Genomic DNA, 20885 nt, shown 5'->3' with positions numbered 1-20885 from the left:
GGATTGTTGAACGTATATAAACAAAAAGCTTCATTCTCCCAAGCAGATCATAATGAGAGGGGAGAGAATGCTATCATTAATAAAATATAAATTAATTTAAAAGAATTGTTAGGGGGCTTCCCTGGTGGCACAGTGGTTGAGAGTCCGCCTGCCGATGCAGGGGATGCGGGTTCGTGCCCCTGTCCGGGAAGATCCCACATGCCGCGGAGCGGCTGGGCCCGTGAGCCATGGCCGCTGAGCCTGCGCGTCCGGAGCCTGTGCTCCACAATGGGAGAGGCCACAGCAGTGAGAGGCCCGCGTACCGCAAAAAAAAAAAAAAAAAAAAAAAAGAAGAGTAAAAGAATTGTTAGGTTCATGGTGTTGGTTTTTGTTTAGTATAGCTCATTGAATAAAAACAGCAACTTGCAGAATAAAATGCATAGTATGATGTTATTCTTAAAAGGAAATAAAGCAAAAGAAAACATAATACATCCGTATGGGAATATGCATAGGAAAAAGTCCAGAAGGACATACAGCTGATAAAAATGGTTGCCTCTGGGGAGTGGGAGGAGGTGAGGTAGAAATTTTCACTGTTTACTCCATGTAAGTCTATATTATTTAAATTTTAACAAGGAGCATATTTTACTTTGTGATTAATAACAACAATAATAATAATAATGAAGGAAATCATTAAAAAACTGATTTGTAAATGTCCTCAACAACTAATGTTCTGATTCTAAGACTTTACAAACCAGATTTTATTTTGAACCTAGGAATTGCTATTTTTAATCCATAACATACATTCATTTTTGCTTTTGTTCATTGAACAAAATATTTGCTGCCAGTGTCCTAAGCTGATTCTGTGCTGGGTGCTGAATTCAGAGATAAGTAACTTGGACAGAGTTCAAGTTCCTAAGTAGAATCAGAATAAGAACATTTATATCTACCTAACAGATAGTCACAAAAACCACTGAATGGCTGAGAAGAAAGGAAATTGGAGACTGTAGTGGATTTCAGAAATGGTCCCAATTCTCCACCCTTCCCTATACTTACACTTTGCCCAGTAGCTGTAGCTCCCTGTTATGGTGGATGGGTTGAACTGTCCTACCTCTTGATTCTGAGCTCATCTATATAACTTGCTTCGGTCAGGGTTAGCCAGTGTTCACATAAGTGACACAAATGGAGGCTAGAAATGGGCCTGCACATTTGGGATTCCTGCTGCTTCTGCCATTTCCATGAGACTACGTCCATACTAGCCTTGTAGAGGATAAGTCAAGCCAAGTTACTCTCGTCTCACCCCAGCCAGGGCTATCCCAGATCAACTGACAGCCAGTTGACCCCTAACATGTGTGCAAGCCCAGCCAAGATCAGCAGAACCACCTAACCAATAGGCAGCTGACTGCAAACACATGGGCAAGCCTAGCCAAGCCAAGCCTAAATCAGCTGAACCTTTCAGGCTTGTGACTCAATGAATGTTTAATGTCGTATGCCACCGAGGTGTGTGGGTCTTTATTACATAGCCTTATTGTGGCAATAGATAACTGCTACAGACATTATCTGGCCCAACCCAGTCACATTACTGAAGATGAAACCAAGGACTGCAGTGGAAACTGCAGTGCTGGCCAGATCCTACCTTCAGGACTAAAGCTGCTGTGAATGTTAGCAGCTGAATCCCTCTCTGAAAACTGCTCTCCTTAAAAAAGTGCTGCCTTTCCTCAAATCACACCCTTACAAAGAGACAGCCCACATTCAGTGGTTGCTGCAGGGGGCGGGAGGGAGTAGATATAACAGCTGCCCCCTTGCCTCAAAGTGAACAACGCTGAAGGGCCAATTGCATTCAAATTCTCTCTCTGTCACTTTGTATCCCTCACCCGTCATAGGTATTATTCCTGAGAATACTCCCCATTAACCTCTTGCATGCAAATCTCAGAGTCTGTTTCCCAGAGAACCAATCTATCACAGACACCATGAAGGGAGCAATCTGCTTAAGTTCACATTGCTAGTTAATAACAGACTGCAAGTTAGGACTCAGGTAACATGACCTCACTCCCATCCAGTCCTCTCTCTACTTTCACAAAATGCATCACACTCAAGGATAGAGATGACCCAAGACCAAGATGTAAACCAAATTTTATTTTACTAAGATATGGAGGGAAAAAAAAAAAACCAACTTTATGGTCTGGATTCTCCCTTCAACTAGAATATTTTGTGAAATGATTTGATCAAACTAAACATGATAAAACATTTTGCACTCCCAGCCTACAGAAAGATCTACATCCCTAAGCAATGTTTGTGCTGAGAGAATCTGCCAAAGAAAAACAATGAAAGGCCTGATGAACACTGGATCCAACTGGGATGGGGACAACTCTAGAGCAAGACAGAGTCTACCTCTGGCTGAATTCTGAGGAGGGTAAGCGTGAGGCCAGTTCCCGTCTCCAGCTGCCTACTCCTGACACAGGTCTCTGTTACGCTCTGCATTCTGTCTAAATCAGGGCTGGGTAAACAAGAGGTTCTCTTCAGTCTGGAAAAGCAACATAAATTTGGCAGCTTCTTATTAAATTTATCCAAGTTCTGCCAAAGATCTCTAGTCCTCCTCAAGGGTGGCAGGGCTTAAAGCAAACATTCTTTAGAACACATCCTATAAATTGTCCGTATGGTCCTGATCCACCTAAAATGATTCACAGATCCAAGCCCATTTGGTAGGATTTGGTCATTCCACACAACCTGCCCCTGGACCTAAGATTTTTGAGGAGGGACAGAAGGGAGGATGAACTCTGCTGTGTGCTGATGAGGACTGGCCCTAGAAGAGAAACACCTGCCTAGTTTCCCACCCTTTAAGAACTCCAACTCCAAAAGTCAGTGGTCTTCAGGTAGTAGTAAGTTTCTTCATGTATTTGTTCTTCGAGGACTGGCCCTAGAAGAGAAACACCTGCCTAGTTTCCCACCCTTTAAGAACTCCAACTCCAAAAGTCAGTGGTCTTCAGGTAGTATTAAGTTTCTTCATGTATTTGTTCTTCCATGTCTGACTATAGACAGCAATGACACTGCAGAAAAATTCAGCTCCAATTACAACTTATTAAACACCAACTGTGTGCCAGGCATTGTATCTGAAGCCTCCCTCTGTGACTGCTGCATCTCTGTGACATCTATGGTTTCTCCTCTTCCTTCTTCTCATCCCTAAGTTCAGGCCATTCCTCCAATGTCCTGGGACCACTTCAGCTCTCCCATTGCTTCAGAAGTTCCCAATTTCCTCTTGCAGTTTTTCAAAGTATGAGTCACTGTCTACCTTCATCATGAACCTGGAGTGCATGTTAAAATTACAATCCTTGAATCCAGATCTATCTGGTTCATGCTCCCCGGGGGGCACTATTCCTCTGCCTTAATCAATTGTCTCAACTGTCTAGAAAGACCAATTTGCCGATTTGTCTTGTCTATGAGGAATGTGTTCTGCCAGGTGCTTTTCTATCCTACAGACTGACTACTAAACCTTAAAAGTTATTTAAAATTTATTTGAAAAATATATTTAGAAATGTTTAGTGACTTCACATGGTTTACCAAATAAAGTTTGAATTCTTTGTCCTGGTATTTGAAATCCTCTAAAATCGGGTGCCAATCTATATTTCCAGCCCTCTCTTCCCTTCTATCCTACACCCAACCTTCTGCTCTAGACCAAACTTAGCTGCAAATCAGAATCACTTGAGCAACATTTTAAAAACAGATTTCTGGACCCCATCCCCAAACTGGGTCAGCATCTTGGAGTGGGGAGAGGACCAGGGAGTCTGAATTTTCCTTCTGTTTTATAAAGAATGCATATAAACTGAGATTAAAAAGACCAACAACACAATAGAAAAATAAGCAAAGGACACTAAAAACAAAGCATAAATGTTCCTGAAACATATGAAAATATCTTCGATCATGCTCATAAAAAGAGAAATGCAACCTAACACTATATCACACTAAGATACCATTTTTCACACACTGCATTCCCTAAAAACATTCACAAGTTTGATCGCACAGTCTATTGAAGAGGTTTGGGGAGATAGACGTTCTTACACATTTCTGGTGGGACTGCAATATGATACAACTTGTATGGAGAGAAATTTGGTGATATCTACCAAAACTAGATACACTTTCTGTTTGGCCCAACAATCTTACTTCTCAGAATCTATTGTAAAGATATACCCACGTACATGGAGTGACTTGTGTACAGGTTAATTCTGAAATTGTTTATAAAAACAATATACTGAAAGCAATCCAAATGTCCATCAAGGGTAATGGTTAAAGAAACTGTGGTAGAATCTCACAATGGCTTAATGAAGAATGAGGAAGGTCTCTATGTACTCATAAGAAAAGATCTCCAGGAAATATATTTAAATGAAAGAAGCAAAACGCAAAGTAGTCCATATAGTATACTATGGTTTGTATAAAAAAGAAGGGGAAAACAAAAAGAAACTACTTTGTAGCACAGGGAACTATATTCAATATCTTGTAATAACCTATAATGGAAAAGAATCTGAAAAAGAATATATATATATATATATATATATATATATATATTCACTTTGTTGTATACCTGGAACTAACACAACTTTGTAAATCAACTATACTTCAATTTAAAAAAAAAAAGGTCTTTCCTAGCCAAGGTAATAAAACAGTTTCCTGTTTAAAAAAAAAAAGAGAGAGAGAGAGAAAAGGAATATAGGTATTTATATTTATTTGTGTTTGCACAAACAAGCATTAAATGGATAAACAAGGAATCATAAATATTCCTATGCGGGCAGAGAGTAATAAGGTAAAGGGTCAGGAATGGGTGTAAGACTTGTCTGTGTATGCCTTTTTATGTAGCTTTGACTTTGGAATCCAAAAAATGTATCATTTGTTTAAAAAAAAAGAATAAAAACAAAAAGTACCTATGATAGAGTCACCATCTATCAAAAAAATCTACTCAGTTTCAAGGCCCCTCCTTTAAATCCACCCCCTTTTCAAAATTCTGTGATACATACAGTACTGTGATGACTGCAATTGGAAGAGCTTATTCCTCTGCCACATTCTTCAAGCACTTGTTTTATACACTTGACTTATCAGGTGTTTTTCACCCCTTGCTTGCAGGGGTTAATCTTGACACTGATACACTTGATGTTGAATGGGATGACTGGACAAGTTAGGGGGCAGCCTCTCCAGCCTCTAGGGCACGGAGTGATTGATAATCAAAGACTGAACAAACAGAGAGGGAGACCACAGGCAGTGTCTGGAAATCTGATCACTCACCCAGCCTTGTCTCCTGGCACAGAGTGGCAGGGTCTAGAGAAGGCAGCTGCCGGGCATAGTCACCACTGAAGAAAGGAGGAATTGGGGCAAAGGGTCAATTTTTCAGGTGCTCCTGTGGGAAAGCAGCATTTCTGCATTGTTATGGATCCTGATGGTTGTGAGGCTGTCCATAAAGAACAATTCTCTTCAACAGGATCGAAGGTAGAGTATTTTAGGCTGAAATGTATTCTATTCTCACTTAGGAAAGTTGTGTTAGAGATTCACCTAGGAATTCTCTACTCACATGAATAAGGAATCAACACTGTCTCTCCTTGTTGCCACATTAAACTTCCATCAACTATTCCACCTCCCTTTTTTTCTTCTTTCAAAAGAAACTATCAAAAAACTGCCTTTGCCCATAAAAATGTCCTGTGTTCTAACTCTTAAAATTTGGTGATCAATACCATTGTCAAAATATTTTTCATCTCTACATTTTGCTAAGCACATAAATATATATATATATACATGCCTGCTGTGCTTTCCTCCCACTTCTCTTTTCATTCTGCAATAAAATGCCTTTAGCTAGGAACTCCTTCCCACCTGACAAACTTCGTCTATAATTCATTCTCTTAACATAGACACCAATATTCCTATCTTTGATTGATACTTTAAATATCTCTAACAATTAAGAATACCTTTATGTGTTAGGTCATTCTATTTTTCGTCTTTTGGTTTGGGTTTTTTTTTTTTAATTTTTATTTTCTTTTTGTGTTAGGTCATTCTAAACCCTCACGTATAATATACTCTGGGCTGGCAAAACCAGATGGGCTTATTCTGCATTGGAATTTGCTTAAGAATGAATAATGACTGAAACCTTAAAGTAAATTTCCTGGTGTTTGTAGGTCCATCATCTATAACTCAAATACATTTAGCAAGACAGGCCAGCTGATGAGTACAGCCCACACTGTAGTTGGATGTGGGCCTCTGCTTTTAAGGACCAGTAAAAGACTGGAAGAGTAGAGAGTGCTTGATTTATTTTGAGGAAAGTAAGGCCATCTGATAGATTTCCAGCTGAAAATCGGTCAAGGCTGAAGATTGGTTCACTGAGACCATGGCACATGCCAACTCCTGTTTTCCCATGGCTGACTCCCAGTCTTGGCTGAAAGTACTACAGCCTTTCCCATAAGGGTAACCTGGGACATGACACAAGGAGAGAAAGGCCTTCCAGGAATTAGATGAGGAACAAAGTAAAAGGCCCCCAAATCATGTCCAAGCTGCCATTCAGTAAGTGGCAAACACCCAAATCACAATACCTGATTTCCAATAAGGCAGAAAAGAAAATCTCAGTCCTCTACAGTTCATATTCAATCCAGATGTCTACAAGACAGCAGGATTAATGTTAAAATTTTGCCAAGGCAGCACCAAATGCTTGTAAGAGTTAGGACCGTGTAGAGGTTGAGGTGGAAGATATAATGATTTTTCCAAACTTCTCTGAAATGAGGAGTGATAATTCTTTGTGTGAGTTGGTACATAACATATCTGACACTGGGAACACCTGGTGGAGGAAGGCTTTCATCACCAGCCAGCATGTTTCTGTACTGGATTGAATACCTACTTCCTCTCTAGACATCTGGATTATAACCAAGCTCACTGGCTCATGCTACTATTTGAAAATCCAGGAAGCCAATGGTTGACTCCCAGTTAACCACAGAATATGTGGCTTTGAAGTATTAGTCTCTTGGGCTTCAGTTGTTTTTTCTTTTAATACACCATTTAAAAATTTTTTTCTTTTAATATTTATTTATTTATTGTGGCTGTGCCGGGCCTTAGTTGCGGCACACAGGATCTTTGTTGCGGCATGTGGGAGCATTAGTTGCGGCATGCAGAATCTTTAGTTGCAGCATGCATGCGAGATCTAGTTCCCTGACCAGGGATTGAACCCGGGCCCCCTGCATTGAGAGCGTGGAGTCTTAGCCACAGGACCATTAGGGAGGTCCCTCTTGGGCTTCAGTTTTGTCACCAAGAGTAGTAATGCAGCCTGACTCTGAGAAGCAGTTGTGAGGGTTCCCTGTCAACCCTGTGTAATTAGCAGAAAGCAATTACAAGTATTTTTCAATTATATGTGCTCTAGTCCCTGTGACAGCTCATTGATCTCCAGATGCCTGCCAGATCAAATGGTGGTGATGACCACAATAGTAGTACTTATTATGTTACAGGTAATTACATATAATTTCTATTAAATCCTCACCATGATCTGTGAAATGTATATAACTATGTTCTAAGCTGAGACTTAGGAAGTAACTTGCCCAAAGTCACACAACAAATACATTGTGACTGTGGATTTGAACCTCTTTATTTAACTCTAGAACTTCTTTTGTGTCTTTTGTTTGTATGATTATTGTTATTGTTGGTAAGGACACATTCTCTCTCTCTCTCTCTCTCTCTTTTTGTTCTCCCTCCCAGACATACATACAGCACAGAGATAAATGTCCAGAAACCAATCGCTGATCCACAATAATTTATGAGAGGACATTGGAAAGGATGCTATTTATTTTCCTTTAGAACTATCTCAGGGAAAAGTGAGCTAATAAAAATAGAGAATGCATAACTGAAATTTCAAACCCAAATAAATTTGGGAGACCTGCTGGCCAACACTGTACCTATACTAAACAATACTGTATTGTGCACTTAAAAATTAGTTAAGAGGATAGATCCCATGCTGAGTGTTTTTACCACAATAAAAAATATGATTTAGAAAGCTAGACTATATTAAAATCAAGTTGACATTATCGTGACATAATTATGACTGATATGTGTTCAATGATACCAAGATGACATGACAGAAAAATATGTGAGGTAACATGTTACATGTAATGAAGTTAAATGTTAACTAATGGAGGGACTTCCCTGGTGGTCCAGTGGTTAAGACTCCGCACTTCCACTGCAGGGGGCGCGGGTTCGATCCCCAGTCAGGGAACTAAGATCCCACATGCCACGGTGCGGCCAGAAAAACAAAAGTTAACTAATGGAAAAAATATGTTTTATATGCTTTCAGATGAAATATGTTTTATGAAAAATATGCAGGATACACAAATGGTACAAGAAGAAGGATTTTCATTATAGTTGAAACAACAATAAACAAAAGTAGAGAAATCATGTAAGAAAAAACGTTTCTTTTTAAAAAATAAAGCTCTAGAGATGTAATGGTTATAAAAGAAACTGGGTGGGTTAGAGGTGGGGCTTCTGATCATGAGGCATAACTACTCACAGTAAGTCTTGCCATGTTCCCATGAGAACGCAGTGAGTTAGACCTCAGCTGCCCAACGCTGAGCTGTACGCCTCACATGCATCATTAATATGAAAAATTGTGAAAACTCTACATTCAGCCAAATCCCTTTGCTTTCCAAAAGGACATGGGCGCCATTCAGTCTGTATTTCCAGTGATTTTTCATTTAGCTTCACAGCTTCTCTCAGCCCCGGCTCATTCCCCCCAAGCCTGGCCAGAGTCAAGGACCCCCAAGGGTCTGCAGGAACCCCATCTGTGAGGGAGTCGCCTGCAGCATAAAGGCTGCAGGAATATCAGATGGTGCTGCTCACAGGCAAGAAGACTCAGGATCCAGAAGAAAGTGTCAGGATACCTCTCTGGCTGCCCCCAACACACTGTATTATTACTTCTCCCATTTTCCTCCATCTTACTGACTTTCAAACCACAGACTGCTTTCATATTTTTCATTTTAAAGCGCCCAAAACTTAAACTAGAACCATTCAGAATGGCTACATATCAGTAATTAGGCAGACTGACCTTTGTTACCACAAGAAAAGAGCCCTCTTGAAACCTGGATTTTCCTTTTGATTCCCCACCGACCTCTCCCATAAGGTGTGCCCCAACTTAGCTGAGAGAAAAGCAATAATTATTATAAAGTGTTTCAGAGAACCTAGCTGGAAGTGGTCGATTTTCATGGTGCTGTTGTTGACAGGGCCAAAGATGGTGATCACGGAGACTTTCCTGGTGGCCATCTTGCAGAAACTTTCCAGATACTCATCTCGCTGCTGCACATACATATTGTTCTCAGCCTTGGGAGCGGTGATCAGCTGGAGGAGGGTGAAAGCGAGAAAATATTAACTCACGGTGATAGTTTCACACAGAGGCAAAAGCCAAAGGGATGATTTGGAATAGAGGGTTGGTAGTGACTGACACCTAAACGAAGAAACTTGATTGTTTTGTTGAATAGATAGTATAATTAAGGCCAAAAGAGACTATTTGGAAAGGGCTTTTTTTAATGACTCCAGACAGCTTAGAGTTTTCTATTCATTTCCACTATTGTTTACCTTCATTACCGGTCTCCATGTGTCTTGGTTTTCTCATTTGTGAACTCTGCACAGGAATGCTTCTTTCACAAGGCTGATGTAAGCATTACATGATACTTGGCATGCAACATTTGTTCAATAAATGCTATCTCTCGTTTTATGTTTTATTTATTTGTTTTTTAAATGACTGTATTCTCTCTCTCTCTCTCTCTTTTTTTTTTTTTTTGCTGCACCACCCACGGCATGCGGGATCTTAGTTCGCCAACCAGGGATTAAACCCGTGCCCCCTGCAGTGGAAGCACAGAGTCCTAACCCCTGGACCACCAGGGAATTCCCATTTCTTCCTCTACTTTGATCTTCATTATCTTAATTGGCTGCTCAGACATTCATGAATTCAATGGTTACCACTATTATTTCATGTCTCACGGGGTTGAGTTTCATAGACAGGCCTTGGGCACTATGGAACATTCAACGGCTTAGAATTTTTATCAGGCAACCTTGCAGATAATTTTTAGGACAGCCTTTTGGCCCAGTATTGTCACAGAATATAGTCATTGTCACACTGGGCCTGCATAGAGCTCATGGTGGATGTCTGATGTTGGAGTCCTCGAACAGGATGGGTTTTACTCTTTCAGTTCAGCCTTCTCTCCAATTCAGAACTGGTATTTTTCACCTAGCCCCTGTGTCTCTCACACTCACTTTGAACCTCTGACTTTTTCTGGGGAAAGAGAAGATAGAGCAATAGAAAGAGATGCTTTAGTCACCAGCTATCTGGGAAAACATATTTCATTATTTTGGATAAAATGAGGATACTCTTATTTTTTAGGGCTCCTCTTGAACCCTCTCCCTAAGAATGCCTCAGTGTTTTAATTGAACCCGAAATAAAAGCCTTTTGACTCTGGTGATTATTTTTGCTGCCTTTTCCTGAGCTTTCTCCAATTTTACCAGGTTCTTTCTGAGCAGAAACCAGAACTGTGTACCACAATCCATGAGTGTGTGGGCATGTGCTGTTCACCCTGGAAGTGGAAGGACGTGAAGTTTTATGCTGATGATGAACAGGTCTTTGTTGACCTCTCTACTAACCCCATTAGCTCACTAGGCTGATGTCTGCAGTAAACACTGTCTACTCACCCTTTGCAGGCTCATCATTAGCTCAGAGGCCAGGATTGAACTGGCAGTGAAAGCATGGAGTCCTAACCACTGGACCACCATCTATACGGTTTCTTTCATTTGACCAATTCAAATTTGTCAACCACTTTTCTACTTACCCATCTAACCAACCTTATAAAATATTTCTGAAGTTTGTGGCTATTAGCTTGGCATTTTGCAGAGGGAAAGTCACCATGTTGTTAACCTCTTTATCGAATACTTTATCAAAATGGTAATAAATCTGGTCCCAGCTCATCCTGCTGTTTATTTTGCTCTGTCAGAGATGTGTTTATTGCTGCCTGCAGGCTTTCCCTTCTAAGAATTCTCTGTGCTTGAGAAGATACTATCCCTCGTGGAAATCAAAATGAGTTCAATAGCTTTTGAGTGGAACATTAACAACGTTCTTCCGGAATGAAGTTTTGTTTTGTTTCGTTTTTCTGAGATTGTTATTTATCTTAAATAGACATGATTTCATCTATTTTTGATTTTGTGTTTATATACCTCTGCAGATGGACAGGGTGAATAGGAAATGCTTGTTTTCGAAAAATAATTTCCCAAGAGGAAAATAATAAAATTTCCCCTTATTTATTCATTGATTCATACTTAGCCTTAAAAAAGATTTAAGGTGGCTATAAAAAGATATAGTGATGGTATTTTCGCTTTGTTTGTTAGTTTTTTAATTAGCTACATGACATTTGAAAATAATTCTTTAGGTTTTCATGGTAGCCCATATCCAGGAGTTTTGTTTTTAGTTGGTATGTTTTAGGTTTTTCTTTCTGGCTTTTTTTTGTTCACAGATACGCTATTTTAAAATAAATAAAAGGAATGTTTAAGTGAGAACACAAACGAGTAAAAAAACGAAGGTAAGAGTTACTGGTAATGAGTCTGGACTCCCTGTTCTAAAAGAAGGATAGGCCCACATTTAGAATATACACTAGATGACTGATAATTACCTGCCTCTGTAACTTCAAATCCATACATAGACTCCATTCCCTTCATGGACCCTTACAGTACATGGACAGACCATGATATGACAGGATTTTAAGAGTCCTCAAAGCCCCCTTTGGTCTTTTTCTCCCCCTTGTGCATAATTGAGAATTTCAGAGAATATGTAATCAAATAGAACCTCATTCTCCCCTGCCTGGCAGCTTCTCCCATGTATCTCTGAATACAGTAGCCTTAGGCCTTGGATACCCAGTGGGAACTGTACTTAAATAAATAAAGGGCTCTGATGTTTACTTCCACCTCAGGCCCTTTGCCCAAGGAAGCCTTAACCCACCGTGAGGTGACATTCATTTAGCATGACTCATTTCCTAGCTTCCAGCCCTCCACAACCTGGCCTCTTCCTCCCTTACGTGACCTCTTCACCCTGTAGCCAGACCGGCCTAAATTGTAAAATGAGAGGAATCTGTACGGAATGGCACAGAGAAAGGGTGATTGCAGTCAAAATAGGAAGGCCTGCATTTTAGCCCTAGTTCAACCCCTGGCTACTCTGAAACCTCAACAAGGCCACTTAACATTCTGAACCTTAGTTTTCTCATCTTTACTATGGAACAACTTCCCTATGAGCTCATAAAGTAGTGAGAATCAAGCATATATATTAGTATATATATTACATATAATATATATACAGGCTGCGTGCACCAGAGCATCATAGATGTATGTTGCCTCTGAATAATTCACTCACATTCCTTCCTCTGCCTTCACCCATGTCACCCTTCTCACCCAGAAAGTCCTCCCCACCCTTCCACCTTATCAGAATCTGAGTCATTCTACAAATGCAGCATCCTCCTTAAAGTGTCTTCTAGCCCACAATGCTCACTTTCTCCTTTTAATTACTGTTCTTATTGTCTGCACGGCTCACCTGAAATTTATGTATTTCCTTTTACCACTTTGTTTTATGTTTATGTCGTATCTCCCCAACCAGAGGATCCATTCTTCAAGGCACTGAAGCTCCAGCCCCACCGCTGCCCTGCAGACAGTAGAAGCACAATTCTGGCCCACGTTCCTCAGGCTACACAGATCATTCCAGCCAGAGGAGTGGTTCCCTGGTTATGAAAGTCTAGATGCAGCCCATGAACCGTTGGTAAAGACACTCTCCCTTATGTTCAATCTGCTCCTCGAGTTTGCAGCACAGAAAGTAAAAGAGGCTGATCATCTAAACGTATTTCAGCGACTCTTTCCCTGTGTGTTGACATCTACGTCCCATTCATTTTCTATCAAACAGTGTTTAAAATGGTATCCAGTCCCCGCTTCCTAAAAAGAGCATTCTAGAACTTCTCAGTAAACATTACTGTCTAGCACTTGGCCTCTTTCCAGTTTGGTGGTGATAAGTCAGGGCATGTAAAGTGAATTTAGAACTGTGTTGTTCTTTTTTATGTTTCTGTTCCAACGGGTGTGCTGGCACAAGCAGCTTCAGAGTATAATGAAGCCAGGTTGCATAAGGAAAGGGCACAAACAGGAATGTGAAGATGTCAGGGGGAAGATATTTTAAGTCTCAACTTATTCCAAATACTGTGTTAAGCTCAAAATACTAGGACAGGATTCTGAGAAATAGCATCCCAGCTGGTAGTCTGCCTTAGTAAACCGGAGCTTTATATCCTTTTCTAAAATTAATCCAAATAAGTAGATTGTTGTCCCAATATCCAAATTTCTGAGGTAAGGTTAAAAGTATTAACGTACTTGAATTACGGGAGATTCGGTCGCCAAAGAATGCTTAAACTTGAACTTGAATCTACGTACTTTGGCGTGATGAGCCCTCTTTGCTCATTGACAAGTAGGTAGATCTCAGGGCACAACATGATGGCTTTTCAGCTACACTCCGGAGTCCAGTGTTTTAGTGATAAACAGCTCATCTATATTCTCACTGTTGTCATCCCCAAACCAACACCAACCAGTCTGAGGGATTAGGTTAACTGGCATTCAATCTACTGTTCTCCACTGACTGTGTGGAAAGCCGGTGAGTTGAGGTGCAAAGAACTAGCTGGGTATTAAAGACAGAAACTCTACATTGGTGCTCAACACACAATGTTGACAGTTGGTGTACCTCACCCTTCATATGAGTAATTCAAGGTTGAAAATGAATTTTAAAACATCCGTATTACTAACGAACAGGTTCATTTCTCAGTTTCCCCTTCTCTTTATGGCATATGCCCATGATAAGCTCACACCCATGGGAAGGCAGAACGGGGAAGTTGTTTGACCCTCAGTTTTAAAAATCAAACAGACCTCAGTTCTAATTCTGGCTTTGTCACCTATTAGCTATACACCTTGGGAAACTTCTCAACTTGTCTAAGCTTCTGTTGCCTCCTCTGTAAATGGAGTTGATTAGTCCTTCCTCATGGGACTGTTGTGAAAATTAATCCACAGTCTCAGCAAAGCACCTTGCAGGATGTGCCCCTTTCTGTTGACAGGCTGAGAGGCAGAGGGTTTGGAGGCTTGACCTCTGGCCTAAGAATAGGACCCCTGGCTCTACCTGAAGCTCCTTTTGAAGACCATTAGGATGCTGTTCACCTGACCATAACCTATACCATCTCTGCCAGTGTTTCTCTAAGTAGTTAAGTAGCAGTTATGTGATGTTTTCACATCTAAAGAATGATATAAATAAATGCAAAGCAGTAGGTTAACTGTAGTTGGGCACCAAGTTACTGAAAATCTGGAGAGGTGAGCTAAAAGGCCAGCACAATTTCTTGGAATGCAAACCTCATTTCAGTTTGAGCACACTGGGTTAGGTTGAGGCCAGTTGGAGGGCTATGTTGTCAGCTGTACTTTAACAGCTTGGAGGCTGCTGAGCCTTAATGAATATTAATTGAATCACTGAAACTTCCTGAATAACATCAGCCATGCTTGACAAGAAAAATGAATGGAAAAAAGATAAATGGCACCAGCAAAATCTTTCACCCAGAGACACTGGTCTCCTCTCTGTCTGGTGAAAAAGACACTTTTCTCTCCATCTTTTGACTTTATGTTGTGTTTATTTTATCATGTCTTTTCTAATCTATTCTTATTTTAGACATCATTAACTCTTCAGAGAACACAGTTCCGATATGATCATCAGCTGAGCACACGCGGGACTGAAATGCAAGACTGAAATGCCTCCTGTTGGTATTTTCTTTCTAATAACAAGCCCAGTTCTCTGTCCAAGCCCAAAGAGCAACACTGCCATGAGCAATCCCAGCTGGTTTCTGTTTTGCCTCACATGACATCAGCAGAACCTGTCGTTTGAGTTTCATTTGCTAGAAATTTATGATCAGGGATACTGTTAAAAGCAGAAAAGACCCAGCTGGGCTTTCAAATCCCTGACTAAGGGAGTGGAGAGAAAGAGAGAGAAATGAAAGGCATGACTAATATCAGGGATATAGTATGAAAACCCCTTTCTTCTGACAAGCTAGGGGCGGTGGAAGTATTTGCCAGATGGGTGCACAATTACAATCCTGACATTTTACCCATGATTATCTCCCCCCTGGTTAAAACCTGACCATGAGGAACACTATGTCTGCCCTGCTGGCCAAATGGCCAGGGTTGGGTGATATGCTTTAGTAGGCTGGACAAAGTCCCAGGTACTCAGGAAGAGAGCAATAGAGCACACTACTAATGCTTTCCCATACCCCAAAGAGAGCACTTTGCCCCCAGAGTTTCTGTACTAGGTAGAATTCTACTCTGAAATCAGTGATTCTTCTGGTTCTGACTGGAAACCTGTGTACTCTGGGAATAACCAAGCAGCTGTTAAACTACTCTAACAGTCAGCCCATCCTCTGCTAACCTAAGTTTATATAGTTACTTTAAGGCTCTGGTGAAAAACGAGGTAATGACATACAAAAAATATGTAAAAAGACACACACATCACACACACACACACATGAACTTGTAGAATCAACCAAAACTTAGGCTTTGTTCTAATAACATTGATACACACACTATGGGTGAAATAGCTAAGAGAATCTGGGGATATGCCCCACCCATGATAAACATCACAAGGGACTCTGCTCTGAATAGCATTTCAAATGCACATTTAACTTTGTGAAACCACTAAAGATACATGGACACCAGAGTCACTTTGCCCAGATCGTTAATCCAAATTTAGTTGGAAAAACTAAAAGACCCTCTAAGAGATGCCATCTCTTTCGGTGGCAGGAATGCAGGGCATGGAGTCACCTTGTGTCTTCAGCAGGATAGATGCTGTCCTCAATGGCATGGGACAGCTCCCTTCCACCCAGCTAGCTGAGAGAATTATTCCTGACTCAGGTTACCCAACATCAACTTGCTGATCTTTTTCTCTGAATTAACTGCATTATGCCCTTTTCCTCCTAGACAGCCTGGAGTAAAATGTAACATTAAGAAGCTAGTGGAAAAAAAGGGCCCCTAGCCCCTTTTTAGTGCTCTTCTTGGAAGGGCACTAAAATAGGGGCAAGGAGACATTGAGAGAAGAGGAGCCTTTCTCTACACTGATGAGAATTGCCTGTACGTTTAAGATGGTGCTTATTCCCGTCCAAAGCCCTCTTGTGTCTGACTAGGTTCTGGTATCATTCTTTGCACGGTGGCAAAGCAGTTGGGGAGGGAGCCTTTAGGGGAGAAGATGTTAGCCAGCTGGTTTTAAAAGTATATTCTTGGAGGCAGACCAGCAAGGACCCTTCCCCACTCCTGTCATACCCACTCCCCACCCAGGCTGCCCTACTTTCCCCTTTGAGTCTTCCAACTGCTGATATATACCTAACTAGGGGGGAAAGGAGGACACCTGCCATTTACCCATACACATGCTTCTAGTTTTTAAGCTCATGCAGAGAGAAACGCTTTTCCTAAATTGTGACCATGGCCAGTGCATTCCACTTTAGGTATTCTTTTATTCTTCTTTTATTCTTTGCACTTGGCAAAAGGGAGTGGTATCCTCCTGTGTATCTTTCCACTGTCCTGTGGAAGAGAGCAGTAAAGTGGGGATGGGCCTGATGGGTTTGGAAGAAGCTGAGTACAGGTTATTCCCTGGGCTCATGGCTAAGATCCCCCAGTCATTGATTCTGTACTTAGGGCCGTGGGTCTGTGTGGATAGAGGTTCATAGAATATCTTAACCAAAAGGAACCACTGGCCTGGCTGGCTTTCCTTGACAAACCTCATGATCTTCCTGACATAGCACCCGTTCAGCCACAGGCTGCCATCCAACAATATGATTTTAGAAAAATAACACACCAAGCCCTAACACTGCCTCGGCCCACAGAACCATGCCAAGGAGAAGATTACTTACAAGGAGCCTTCGTTTGCCTTCCAAGGGCCCCAGCAGATCGGTCACCGACTTCCTGGGACTCTGAGCGAAGTGTTTTGTGGGTTTCAGGTGCCCGTCCTGCTCCGTTCTCCCCGCCTTTTTCTTCTTGTTCTCCTTCTCCTGCCTGCTCTTTTTCTCAGCCCTGTCCTTCTTCACTTGCTTTTCACTCTTGAGTAACTTGTCTGCTTTCTCACTCTTCACCCTCTTTTTCTTCTCCTTCTCGGGTTTCTCAAGCTTTTCGTGCTGTTTAGACTCCTTCGCTTTTTTGGGGGCAACATTCCCCACCTGCAACTCCTCCTCCAGCTGAGAGGCGGTCGGCCGGCTGACGCCATACTTACCCTCGTACACATGGCTAAGGATTTTGTCCCGGGCTTTCTTTGGGGGAGGTTTCCCCTTCGCTGGCTTGTGAGGACCCGGCCCCACATTTGGGTCCCGGGAGCCGTACTCCCACCTGTCCGTGCGGTTGTCCTGGAAACGGCCGGCGCCAGCCCTGGTGCTGGGCTCGGAGACGGTGGTGGGAGGGGCAGCCGTGAAGCGCTCGAAGCTGGTGGCCTTGCTGGGCCTCCGGGCGGTCTGCGGCCTCTCCCTGGGCTGCTCCTTCCTGGGTGGAGGGTAGAGGTTCTTGGAGGCCACGGGCCCCCTGGCAGTGGCCACCTCGGCTGTTGCGGAGGCCCTGTGAGGCTCCGAGGAAGGGTGCACCCGGGGCGTCCAGGGCCTCTGGGTGGTCGGAAAGCCCATGGGGATTGTAGGTTTTGCAGTTACCGTCACCAGCCGATAGGTGGCCCGAGGCACTGCTGTGGCTGCAGCAGGAGGCAGGGTGGTGGCCCGTGGGGTTGTGGGCGGTGGAGGAGGGGCCCCCGCAGCGGTGGCCGCTTTTCTCATCACCTTTAGCCGACTCTCTCTGGTTGGCAGCACTTGTGGTCTCCTCTGCTCCTTTTTCCCCTTCTCTCTGCTCAGGCCTGGCCTTCCTGCCTCTCCACCATCGTTCCCCTCCTCCACCACCTGGCCCTCTACCCCAGAGGCCTTACATTTTTGCACAAAACCCTTCTGCCTGATCTTCTCTATCCTGCGGATGGGGCCCTGGTCGATGATCTCATACATGGCCTCCAGCCTGACCGGATAAGGGTAGCGCTCCTCTACCTGCAGCGTCTTCTTCAACAGCACCATGCCAAACTTGCCCTTCTCCAGCTTCAAGAAGCTCATCAGCTTTGGGATGAGGCTGGGGTCCAGGGGCTGCTCCAGGACCCGGCCCTCAGTGGTGATCCTCCGCACCTTGCCTCCTTCCTCGCCTGCCTGGTGGAAAAGCACGATCTGCTGGATGTGCCTTTCCGCGAGCTCACAATACACGTCGTCCTTCAGCAGGCTCATCATGAGCCGGTAGTAGCCTTCCGAGGCGTGGGGGGCCGAGATGACCCACACCCTATTCTTCCCTGCAAAGCTGGCAAGGATGTTGGGAGAGCTGGAGCCAGACGGGAAGCGCAACATTCTTGACCGAGCTGAAGACCCCTCATCTCGGACCATCTCACGGGGAGCGCTCCGGGCTGCTGGTCTCCGCTCAGTTCTCACTGGGGCCCCGTGGATACCCAGGGAGGCTGACGGTGCCGTGGCATGAGCCACTCTCAACACCGGTATGCTCCTCCTTCTTTGGAGAGGCTGGAGGTTTGGTTCTTCCGGAGTGGTTCTCTCAATTCCCTGAGACCTCCCCGTGTGCCTCAGTAACCGAGCTGGCCTTCTGTTGACGGGGGAAACCGGAGGCGCTTTCTGCCCTCCGCGGCTCCCTCTATTCATGGCATGCGCGTGGGGTTCTGATCCGCACACCAGCCACAATGCCAGTAGCATGGTAAAACTGGGTCCCATTCTCCATGTCATTGTGCAATCCACTGTGGGGAGGCAGCAGGGTCAAAAGACAGAAAGGGGAGGGCAGAGTAAAAAAAGAAAGAAAGAAAATCATTTAATTGCAAACAGAGCTGGGCATTATCTCTTTCTCTGTCTTGGCCAAGGGGAGGGGAAGGGGGCGTTAGAGAAGAAGGAGGGAGGTAAGGGAATGGAAAGTCCGATGAGATCCTGTTGCATTTAAGTCCCTGTAATTTGTCAGTACTTAGCAGAGACAGTTATATTAAGCAGGAAACCCATTCAACATGCTTGCACTGTTTCAACTGACTGTCTGATGCTCCAGAGAAAATGCACACTGAGCATATTAATTATGACAACATTCCCATTTCATTTCTTCAAATAAGCGGCAAAGAAACAAACAAACACAGCAAAGACAGGCAAAATTACACACTTACATGGTGGCTCATGGAGATGGAATGCAGAGGCTTTAAAAAGCAATCTGAAGTGTGCTCCCAGGACAGTTCCTAGATGAAATACTTTTCCTCCCAACTCTCTTTCTCCTTTGCGAGGCTGTCCGATACAAAGGGGTGTACTGCAGCTCCAGCTCCCAAAGCCACACGCAGACCACCGCCTGTCTGGACCTGAGGGCTGAGCTTTCTTCTTTTCTTTCTGGCTGTGCCTTTTTACCTTCTTGACAAGTAGAATGAGGTGAAAGGAGCTGTCCTTTTAAGTCTTTGCATCTCCATTTGTCTGCAGCTTCTTTCTGCTCAGGCTTGTGTGTCTGTGTGTGCCAATGCCCCCGGCCGACAGTACTGGACGCCCCTTAAAGTGGAGCCCCAGCTATTTCTGAATCTCGCTCTTTCTCTTTTTCGAGTTCCAGGATCCTTCTTATCACCCTTTCCCCCACAGTCTGGCTTAGTCCCTTTGTTTCCGAGCGTAAAAGCGCTGGGGTTAATATAGTTTCCAGGCTGAGGGAAAACACAGGAATGTGATGTCGAAAAAGGACTTTTTTCTTTTCCTTACGCTTCTCTCCTCCCTTTATTTCTTCCCACCTTTTTCTCTCCTCTTTTCCTTCTCCTTTTTCTTCTTCCTCTTGCCTGGATTCAGTCCCAGCAATGCCAGGACAACCTCAGTTTTGATCCAAACCAAACTCAAACAACAGCAGCCACTGGAAATCAAGGAAACTTCACTAAGAATTTAACAGATCAGCAAAACACCGCCTCCTTCCCATTTCAGCATGGTGAGCCTGAGCCTGGACTGGGGAAGAGAGAGGGGCTGTTCTTTGGGGTCGGGTGGCGGAGTGGGGTGGGGACGAGTTTTGAAACACTGCACATCATCATAAATCACTTTAGAACAGGATGGCTGAGGACTTAACCCCTTCCCCACTGAGTCATCAGGGCACTATCCCTTCCTGTCTGTACACAGACTGCACTTCGCAAAGCGAAAATCCTCAGATTTCTACATCTGACTGCTTGGTTTTCCTAGAGACAGATACTCATTTGCGTCAGGATGATTGGCTGTACATACACAGACAGTATGTACATTTATAGTTCCATGCGTGTATTTTTATCTCTTTCTCCCTGCTTTATGCATTTCATTTGAGGTTGGACAAGCCCATGGAAAACATGGCTGGGTTGTTTTTATTTTATGCTAACTGGGGATCATATTACTGTGTTCTTGTTCCTAGTTTCTCCTTGGCATGAAAGGAAGCTGGTAAAAGGTTAGAAATGCAGGCAATGGCTGCTGTTCCCCTGAGATTGTGGGCAGCTATTACACAGGGAAAGGCCATTATGACCTCCAATTCTGGGCTCTGGCTAGAGGTGGTAGGCTAAGAGCTTCCTCAGAGGGCACGAGTGTATGTGCATGAGTGTGTGTGTGTGTGTGTGTGTGTGTGTGTGTATGTGTGTCACAATGTCTTGCTCTCTGGAGGCTTCAGGTGTCCAGAGGGCTTGAGGCAATCCTTAGAAATAGCCATATTGGGTTTCCAAAGGAGATACTGAGGCAGCTCTGTGCATCCATCACCTGGATCTGCCATGAGGATTCAGCTTTTAGTTGGGAGGGAAGATGCCTTGGGTTATACAGATATTTCTTCCAGCCTCTCCAAGTGCATTCAGT

General features: G+C 43.3%; 1 protein-coding gene across 1 annotated transcript in view; it reads right to left on the bottom strand.

The window, feature by feature from the left end:
• The window catches only part of CCDC80 (coiled-coil domain containing 80), a 32968-nt gene extending 13477 nt beyond the window's left edge, over nt 1–19491 (bottom strand). Inside the window, exons 1-3 of the mRNA XM_007104000.4 lie at nt 19226–19491; nt 16920–18817; nt 9162–9318 (exon numbers count right to left, since the gene is read on the bottom strand). Coding sequence (XP_007104062.1) covers nt 9162–9318; nt 16920–18806 — 2044 coding nt within the window. The 5' untranslated portion in view covers nt 18807–18817; nt 19226–19491. The remainder of the gene's footprint in view (nt 1–9161; nt 9319–16919; nt 18818–19225) is intronic.
• Between the last annotated feature and the right edge of the window lie 1394 nt (nt 19492–20885).

This window comes from Physeter macrocephalus, chromosome 1 (assembly GCF_002837175.3).
Source record: "Physeter macrocephalus isolate SW-GA chromosome 1, ASM283717v5, whole genome shotgun sequence".
Taxonomy (NCBI): domain Eukaryota; kingdom Metazoa; phylum Chordata; class Mammalia; order Artiodactyla; family Physeteridae; genus Physeter; species Physeter macrocephalus.
This window is presented reverse-complemented; position numbering and strand designations above follow the sequence as displayed.